The sequence below is a fragment of the Micropterus dolomieu genome, linkage group LG23 (genome assembly GCF_021292245.1).
Source record: "Micropterus dolomieu isolate WLL.071019.BEF.003 ecotype Adirondacks linkage group LG23, ASM2129224v1, whole genome shotgun sequence".
NCBI classification, from domain to species: Eukaryota; Metazoa; Chordata; class Actinopteri; order Centrarchiformes; family Centrarchidae; genus Micropterus; species Micropterus dolomieu.
The window spans coordinates 16481815-16491985 of NC_060172.1; the positions used below are offsets into that span (position 1 = coordinate 16481815).

At 38.7% G+C, this 10171-nt stretch overlaps 1 protein-coding gene across 1 annotated transcript; it reads right to left on the reverse strand.

Annotated features, from left to right (window-relative positions):
* Positions 1 to 813: 813 nt before the first annotated feature.
* yipf5 (Yip1 domain family, member 5) lies at positions 814 to 10171 on the reverse strand. Its single transcript, XM_046040526.1, has 6 exons — positions 10057 to 10171; positions 9162 to 9276; positions 7821 to 7993; positions 4955 to 5100; positions 3186 to 3367; positions 814 to 1987 (listed from the first exon to the last, which is right to left on the reverse strand). Exons 2-6 carry the CDS (start codon positions 9266 to 9268, stop codon positions 1825 to 1827), a joined length of 771 nt encoding a protein of 256 aa, XP_045896482.1. The 5' UTR covers positions 9269 to 9276; positions 10057 to 10171; the 3' UTR covers positions 814 to 1824.

Below are 10171 nucleotides of genomic sequence, written 5' to 3' on the forward strand. Positions count from 1 at the left end.
TAGAGCTACTGTATGTGTTCTAACCATAAAAACTCTTGTATTTAAAGAATAAGAAAGCAATGTGGCTGAGCAGTGTCCTCCACACACCAGGTCATGAATAGGAAGAGTCGTGATCATTATTCTGCCAAATACAACTGACCTTGAGGGCATATGGTTTTACTGATCAAGATGACAAAATCAGACAAACCTCCACTACAATAATATCTGCAGAAGTTTGGTCTGTGATTTTCAGTAATGCCACTAAGTTTTTGCTCACGAGTTTATTTTAAAAGCTGATCTCTGTGTTGTCATATTTACTCCATTCTCTATTTGTTAACAAGTTACAGTGCTTTTATATTAGCTTGTGAGTTAATAGCTCCAGTACCTTGTGCTAGGGTGTAAAGGTGAGGGTTTTACTGACAAACATGCACATGTAAATAACTCCCCTCTAGTTGATGAAAATAAACATTTAACTAATAACAGTATACCCATCCCAAACACATGTGAGAGGTAGAAAGCCTTTAAGAGTACTTGCAGCTGATGACTTGAGAAGTGGAAATGTTCTTAGGGTGAATCTACAAAGAAATGTCTGCACTCAATAAAAATGGCAATGGTGTGAATCACAGTGTGCGGATTATTTCCTTTGAACTACGAACCAGCTGTGATAAAATCTCCCAGTGTTGTTGAAAACTGTCATTATATATCATACACCCACTTCTTCCAGCGGTCATAGCAGCCCGCTCTAGGTCCACAGGCCAAGTTCAATATTTCAGTCTCTTCTTACAGTTATCTGCTTGACGATACAAGGTACCTTTTTTACTACCACAAGGCAAATAACCTTCAAAGACAACTTTAATGTGCATGAGAAGACACAAACAGATGACACATAAGCATACAAAGTGAGATTTAAGAAAGCATGCAAAGTATAGCAACAACCTATGGAGGCATGTTTGTACCTACACAGTACAGTATCTCTCAGACCATTAATTCTCAATGTCTTATCAAATTCGTTTGGTTTTAAAAATGATAACAATGCTTTTGTGCAAAATGTATTTTTGTCTTCTTGAAAGGCATCAAAACTCAAATGAATTTTTAAGAGAATATAATAAAACAATACAGTTTTATTACATGTTCTTACATCAAATATCAGATCACTGCTGTGATGAGCAAATGATGAGATCCATGGCCCTGGAGAAAAGAAGGCCGAGGTGCAGACCCCCATTTTCCTCTACCGTTTCTGTGGAGAAGTAGGATGAGCTACTGTAGTCTTCTAGTATACTGTAGGAAAGTGGGTGTTTCCTTTAGTCTTGCAGCTGTAGAATCTACTGGTTTGCAACAGCTTTTGCAAAAATCATGATACGTGGCGTATCCACTGGCTCCAGATGGGGCTGCAGCATTTGCTGAGGGTTGGTTATCGGCCCTTCTTGGAAATTTAGAACCTTTTCACATCTGTGTTCAAATTAATTCTCCCCCTTGTGTGAACTAGTTGCTCGCTTCCTTCCCCTTCGTGTCATTAAAATTCATGACTGTACTATGCCATTTAAGGCTCAACTTGGTCCACAGGAGTTATTTTTCACCAGGTTATTTGACAGTCCTCTCCTTTAAATGTATGAGGGGGTGCAAGGTGGAGAGAAGACGTTACAGACGAGACACTACACTCCAGCCTGCAGATGGTCATGTCCGAATGTAGTGAGAGGTGGAGGTTTATTAAACAACAAAAAATTGGTGCCGATTTAGACAGGAGCTCTGATTTTCTGTAATAACAGTGTTATTAGCCAATACACTGAAATTACACAAACTGGGGGGAGGCAGTTATCTAATTTGTTATCTTATTTTTTTTTTTTTTTAGAAGACAGAGATGAGTGCAAAGACCCCGTACAAGAGAGCGCAGGGGTAAGCAACCAACAGCTGCTGTCCATCCATGGCCAACGCCGAGATGAAGATCTTTGAGGCTGACAAACTGCACCAGCCAATGATTGCTGCCGTTAGTATAATTCCAATCATGCCCCTAAAGAGGACAAGGAGGAAGCAAGACGTTAGCTTTGATGATTTTAACAGTCACCTGTATGAAAAAGAGGTGGAGGTTTAACGGCCGATGCGGATATAATGCCAAAACATTATCAATATCAAAACCAAGAAAAGTCATGTATATTTTTTTCTTCCATGCAGAGTACAATCTAATATACATGGTTATCTGAGCCAGTAACATGTTGTTTTAGATGGATTTTTTTTTATTAATTAATGAAACAGAAAAATGTTTTGGATTATGCTGTAGATTTGCTTTAGACAAGGTGTTTAAGGGAGTGGGGTACAGATTGGCAGAAGTGATGTCATTAAGCTGCATTATTCTCTACAGTATATAACAATATATATTTAACGCTAGCCTGAAATGGTTTTAGATTAAATCTGCTGTCATTTAAGACGGAAAAAATGTTGAATGTTGATGACGATGATGTCTGAGGAAATTTATGGCTCAAAAATATAAAATAATATATTAATATAAAATAACTTTTTCACCACCTAACATCATTCCACAGCAGCGACACTGACAAGGCTGCCTGCAGATGTGTCTGCAGAAATATTTAGTTTATAGGGCTCGTGAGTCCAGGTATTTTGACCAATTAATTGTCCAACTAGTCACTAGTATGATAGCAGCGTTTATACAGTTTTATTAAATGTACAGCCTTTTGTGAAACGTCTATCAAACAGTAAGAAAAGTTACATTGTCCAACACATATACATCACTTTAGCGGAGCTTATTAAGAAACCAATTAATCCCAGTTAATACTACTAGACAGTGTCCGTGTTTCCATCTAAAATCAAACTTTCATGAATTTGAAGCAAACTTTTGAAATGTCGCAAAAAGGTAAAAAGTAAAAAAAGAAAAAAAATATACTGTATTTATCTCCTCTTGGAGCAGAAACAGCTGATTAGTCATGTGAGATAAATGTTAGCTCAGAACTTATTCTGAAAAGGTGTTTCCATCTCCCATTAAGCTCACTAACTCTTTTCCGAAAAAGGCAAAAACTTCTAAATTTTGACAAGTTTCCATCAACCTTTTTTAATGCAATACCTAAGAATGCACGTAAATACATGTTGATGGCAACACTATGTCTAGCGTGGTCTACAGACAAAGAAAAGCCTTTGCTTGATATACAGGTTATAATAACGTTCATCAACGTTGCTGTTTTTCCCTTTGTACTCACTGTAAAGACAAGAGGACTCCAAAGCTGGAGAGGAGGATCATAGGGAGGAGGCAGTATCCCAGCACGCTGGCCACACAGCCGAAGGAGACGCCCGTCATACTCATTAGATTGAGTAGGCAGTACATGCCAAGGCAGCCAATTGCACTGATACCGTACACGTAGCCAAACTGGATCTTACCCGACTGTGAAAGGAAAGGATAAAAAAAGATGCATCCACACAATCAGATATAAATATGCACACACCCACATGATGTCAGCTGTCCATGGTGGTGTTCAGATATATAGTCCCTTCCAAAAGTATTGGAATGGTAAGGCAAATGCCTTTGTTTTTGTTGTTCACAGTAGACATTTGGGTTTAAGATCAAAGGATGAGTTTGACACAAGAGTTCAGAAGTTCAGCTTTTATTTCCTGGTATTCACATCTAGATGTGTTAAACAACTTAGGACATATCACCGTTTGTATTAGACCACAGCATTCTTAGGTGAGCAAAAGTAATGGAACAAATAATCTTCAAGTAAATAACATTTAATATTTGTTGGCATAACCCTTGCTTGCAATAACTGTCTCAAAGCCTGCGACCCATCGAAACTGTTGCATTCTTCATTTGTGATGCTGTTCTAGGCTTTTACCGCAGCTTCTTTCAGTTCTTGTTTGTTTCAGGGTGTTTCCCCTTCAGTCTCCTCTTAGGGAGGTGAAATGCATGCTCTATTGGGTTAAGGTCAGGTGACTGACTTGGCCAGTCTAAGACCTTGAACTTTTTCCCCTGATGAAGTCCTTTGTTTTGTTGGCAGTGTGTTTTGGGTCATTGTCCTGCTGCATGATAAACTTCCTCCCGATTAGTTTCAATGCATTTCTCCATAAATTGGCAGACAAAATATTTCTGTACACTTCTGAATTCATTCTGCTGCTACCGTCATCAGTTACATCAATAAATATTAATGAGCCTCTTCCAGAAGCAGCCATGCACGACCAAGCCATGATATTACCTCCACCATGCTGTACAGATGAGCTTGTATGCTTCGGATCATAAGCAGTACCTTTCTTTCTCCACACTTTGGCCTTTCCATCACTTTGGTAGAGATTAATCTTGGTCTCATCAGTCCATAAGATTGTGTTCCAGAACTTTTGAGGCTCATCTCTGGACTTCTTTGTAAATTTCAATCTGGCCTTCCGATTCTTACTGCTGATGAGTGGTTTGCATGTTGTGGTGTGGCCTAGCGCTGGGTGGTATATCGGTATAATGAGGTATACTGATATAATTTCAAAAGAGATATGAAATTAGACAATCCCGATATAGTTTGATGTTGAGTTAATTAATGTTTCCGTAAAGTCCTGCCAGCATTTGCTCCTCTCTTTCTTCCTCTCCACACAGCCCCGCCCCTCCCTCTGCGTCTCCACGCAGCCATCTACTCAAACTCTCTAACAAGATGGAGGGAGACACAGTGCTGGTTGGTTCCAATAGTTTTGCTCACTTGAAAAATCTGTGGGTTCAAACAAAGGGTGGTATGTCCTGAGTTGTTTAACACATCTAGATGTGAATACCAGGAAATGAGAGCTGAAATTCTGAACTCTTGTCTCATACTCATCTTTTGATCTTAAACCCAAATGTCTTCAGTGAACAACAAAAACAAAGGAATTTGCCTTACCGTTCCAATACTTTTGGGGGGGATTGTATATGCGTTTGTACCATAAAAAGGTGTAGAAAGATGTTTTTACTAACTCTAGTTCTTAAGAATTACTATTAAACACTGATAACAAAATGATTTACCAGGAGAAGTGTTGCTCCGAATGCCAAACAGAAGACCATGGGGCCAGCCAGGTCTGTCTCATTCATGATGCTGCCGTCTGCTGCCTTTAGCGGATGGAGCACCGTCAGAGTCTTCTGCCAGATGTGGTCAAAGTTGATTCCTAATTCTAAGACAAAGAAAACACATCAGACATGGTGGATACTAGAACTATGATCAAACACAGATGGTACAAACACATGACACAAAGTACGTACAAGTGAGGATGAAGGATAGAAGCTACAGGATAAAGCACAGATGTGATGAACTGTTATCCAGTATGCACTACTGTTTGTTATATAAACACCAAGCCTTCACAGTAGAGGCTAACATTTTTCAGGAATCTTGTGGGTCATAGGATTCCCGTGAGATGGGAGCCAATTTCACTAAACATGGGACTGGGACTGGTCACCCTCTACTTCACAGTTACAGATAAAGACATATCTCACTTGCAGGAATACTCTTTGCACAAGGATGTAGACAGAAAGGACTCGTTCTGTGATAAAAGTGTGATTTCTTCTCAGAATAGCCTTGAGGTTTGTCTTCACCTATCTAGGTCACTCAGTTTAGTCTAAAGATTGTAAATTAGGTTTGGGCGATCATCAACATTTTTCATGGTCTCAGCGCATTTACCCCAGCTAAGCTGTCAATCCCACTTTGAGACATAGCTGTGTGGCACCACGCATATTATATATATATATACACACACAAGCACGGGAATGGACACAGTGTGAGGAATAGAGAATAATTAGTGCAAAACTGATTTTGATTGAAAAGTGATTATTTAAACTAAATATGACTTATTCAGTTAAGAGCAGTGACTAGTCAGAGAGGAGTAGAAGCTGGTTGGTGCATGAGGACCGCTCTGTTGTGTGCAGGTACCAACACACAGAGATTAGGCAAAGGCAACAGCAACAATCTCCAGTTGTCCCTTTGTTTGTCATAACTCAATATGTACAGTCAATACAATAGAGACATGTAGTACAAACATATCACATGCTAGAAACAGCTAAATTAATTCCTTGTATTTTTACTTAAAAAATGGCTTAACTGATCATTAAATTGTTGAATAATTTTGAATCAATTAATTATTTCACCACTAAATTGTATGCAACTTGAAAATGGAGGTCTATAAATTAGAGAGGCTCAAAGTACCTTGGAAAGTTTGAGCGTTGCTCTTCACAAGTGGCTACTTGCATGTGATATTTTAAGTCACAGTTACTGGTACCGCTCTCTATATAACAACCCCACTTGAAAACCCTTTCATCTAAATGATGCATGTAGAAAATTCTTCAGATACTGTATGAGAATGAAAAAATATTCTAAAAATCAAGGACCACTCAATATCACTCACAGATGAAGTTCCACTACTTTGGAGCTGAGGATTAAGTAACTTAGAGGCTTACATATTTCTACTTCACACAGCAAAAAACACTTTCACATAATAAATCTTTTTGACAATTCACATTACCAGAAAATGCAAAGCAGACTTCACATGTCAAGTGTGAATTAGAGTATCTACTCCATCTGCTTAATTTTTTTTTTAGGCTTCAGAAATAAAACCACTCAGTGATTCTGAGCATTGGGTTTGTTTTTAATGTGTGCAGAACATGGCTACGAGGGGGGTCAAGATACGATGATTAAAAGGCAATATTTGAAGGTGATCTGCAACACATGACTATAAACTGAGTGGACAATTACAATAAACTACAGTAGCTATATAAAGTAGTTAAAATTAGGTCAACCTAAATCATCTACAGTGGTAAAATGCAACACTGACTGGGACCATTTTACTCGGTAATGAGTACTTTTGTGTTGTGTTTGCTGCCAAAGAAAATAAATAAGAAGTCTCTGTTTATGTAACGTAACTGTGGTATCTTGCTCTTCACAGCAGAGTTGGTCCAGACTGTGCAAAGCTAACTAGTTAGCAGCTATGAGTCAGGATAAAGTCAATTAAAATAGATTAAAACCACTACATTTTAGAGCTGTGAAGCTGGAAGCTAAGTAGACTTATCAGAACGATCAGCACAGTGAAAAAATATCACAATAACACGTAGCTATTAACAACTAATTAACATTAGCCACATACAGGCATCGGGCAACACACTGTACATCTGTACAAGCTAATATCACTTTATAGACCATTTATTTAAAATTGTGAAATTCTCATTAATGTTCAGCCTTTTGAGTCATAAGTTTTTATTGCAACAGTACAAATGCATACAGTTCAAGAGGGGAAAAAGCTTTATATAATTAAAGTAACTTCAAATTAGTATACTTTCCTCAGTGCTGGTTTGTGTGTAACTGCACAGCACAGTTGCCAATGTAAAGTTTTGTCATGTGTGTAAGTAGAGGGAAAAAACTGCTAACAAAAATACTGCGAAAAGTCAGGCCAAGTCAATTTCGCAGTCACTTTGTCAGGTACCCAGCCTTTGATCCGTTAGTCATCAAAACTTCCTTGCAGCTATGAGATTCTCTGACTCTGCTAGCCACTGCAACAGGTGAATGAAACTTTAATTTCACACCTTAAGAACAGATCTTGGTTCAAGTCAAGTGATACTGCAGACAGAGTTCAATAGAAATAATTTTATATTTTTACTGACATGAATGTTTTATCAGTTATAAAAATAGCAACAGCAATCAACTAACAGAATAATAACCAACTAATAGTTTAGCACAGTTAACAATACACTTAGTGAAATGTATTTTTTGTATTGTTGACTGTGCTGTACAAGTCAGTTCCCCGGCAATATGCGTGCACTCATGAATGAGATATATTATGAGAGAAGAGCTGTATAAGAGCCAAAGAGGCAGGAAGAAGTCACAGCCTCCAGGGCGTGATTAACCTACCTTCTAGCAGTGGTGGCTCATCATCGAAGCTGCTACTATACATAGATTGTGATGGGGATGGGGTGTAGGTTTGTGTGGGCTGGAAGATTTGTCCTGTGTATGGCTGCTGGGGTTGCATCATCCCTGGGGAAGAGTAGTCCATGGGCTGGGAGTAGTCATACTGACCGTATGGCCTGGGAAACACATAATAGTAATGCTCAACAGTACTCTTTGACTGACATTAGATGACTTCTCACTGCCCATTTAAACTTTCCACGCTTGCAAGTTGTTTCCCAAAGGTGTCGTTTCAATTAGGTAGTATTAAAGAGTAACTTCAGTATATTTGAGCCTGGACCTTTGTTTCCCCATGCTCCCATGTTTTTATGTCTATGTGACAAAATTGTTTGAAACTGGTCCAGTATTGAGCAAGAGCTCAGCCAGTAATCCTGGCGGGCAATTGCGCCATGTCAAAATATCCACTCAAGTGCTTGTTCTTGCCACTGACAGGCTCAGACTGTTATTATCTGTATCTGACAACATTATGGAAAGGAACCCTACGGAGACTGACCTTTTTTTTCTTTTTTTTAAAATAGCAAGATCCTTTTTGTTTAACCAGAAACAGATGCTATATCGCTCTCGTCAAAGCCACCAGACTCCCTTGACAAAATTAGTAATTTTGCCTCTCTGGTCTATTGCTGCCTTGATTGGTTAGTTTGTTATAACACTAACTAACTAACCGACTGAGGCAGCAGTAACCCAGCAACTCCAGTGTTCTGTAAGGTAAAATTACTGTTTTTATCAATTGGGTTGCTTTGACAAGAGTGATAAAGTGAGTGTTTCTAGTTAAACAAAAAGGATCTTACTCATAATAATTATTTGTAATAATAATAATCTGAGTCTCTCCGTGACAAAAACAAGCACTTTAGTGGACGTACTTTGACGGGGCAAAATTGCCACCAAGGATTGCGTTGCAGTCCTGCCAACTGCAGTGTGCTCGGTCACTACTGGACCAATTTCCCAATTAGTCACAGACACAAAAACATGGGACAATATCCAGTTTCAATAATACCGAAGTTAACCTTTAACATTTTTATTAGCATTATAAAACACTGCAAAGTAGCCCATCAACTTGATCTATTCTTGTTTAAACAAAACAATCTCCCTTCCTCATGTAATGAATTTTCAAACTCACTTAAAACAACTGCACTTAAAAGATGTCAAATAAGGTGTTCAACCGTTCAACATACTGTTAGGTAGATTAGTCTTCAGCAGCTGAAATGGCACATAAAAGAGCAATAATGTTGCTCTTGGAGGTGATCACAGCTGAGGGAGCTGACAGTAAGGAGGGGTTTCTTCACTTACTTATTGTAGTTTTCAGCGTTGCTGTAGCCATAGCCGCCCTGGCTTTGGTCATCTACACTGTAGCTGGACTGGTAAAAGTCTGTGTTGAAATTGTCAAACCCTGCCATCTCTCACTCTGTTGGAAACACAGGGAAGCAACAGGAACACAACTTGTCGGCTAGGATGATTATTTTGGTCTACATTGAGGTGGCACAGTGGGTGTCAATTTAGAAACTACATATGATGTTATATTGAACAACTATGCTTTGTGATGATAGTTCAATTCGCCATCAACAAGTGAAATCACGTTATAGTACACTAAGAGTCATTACCAAAGACATAATCGTCACATGCTTAGCTACATCTTGTAAACCTATGGGCCGTAGCCAAACTATGAGCTTCATCTTCGTAACGTTAACATCATAAAAGATGAACCTGTAACGCTTACATTAAGTTATATATTTAACTCTTAGGACAGCGGTAGTATTTACTGTACTGCCTGGCGAAGTGACCGTTAACATAGGTAACGTTAAATCCGTATGATCTGAATACGTTAACGTTTACACAAAGTAGCTAAGGTTGCTAAATTAGTCAGCTTCACACTTAGATTTTGTTAGAGTACTTCTTAACCGTGTCAATCATCAAATAACTTGACAATCATATCCACCTAATAGGACAAGTTAATTAATCTTGTCAAAATACGGCAAAAGCTACTAATCTTTAGGAGGCTAACGTAACGTTACCGTTAACTCTGCTGCGAATTTAGTTGGTTAGCTAATGCTAGCTATAACGAAACATTTGTGGAGACTTTCGCTTCTTGCGCGTAATGTCAGCGGTGGCTTTAATACTCCATTTAACCTTTCGTATTTAAGTACTGTCCTTACGTTATAAACGGATCGCAAATGCTAACACTTACCTGTGATGTTTGACAAATCTACCCAGAACCCTAACAACTTGGTTGCGGTTGCTACGTGTCAGGAGAAAGGTAAAATCTTCCGGGGATGATACGTAGCCGACGGGAAGCCGTTAAG

Coding starts and splice junctions, on each gene's coding strand:
- yipf5 (XM_046040526.1), bottom strand. CDS start 9,268: ATGGCAGGGTTTGACAATTTCAACACAGACTTTTACCAGTCCAGCTAC. Junction 7,994..9,161: donor AACGCTGAAAACTACAATAA/GTAAGTGAAGAA, acceptor TGTGTTTCCCAG/GCCATACGGTCAGTATGACT. Junction 5,101..7,820: donor TGAGCCACCACTGCTAGAAG/GTAGGTTAATCA, acceptor TCTTTGTCTTAG/AATTAGGAATCAACTTTGAC.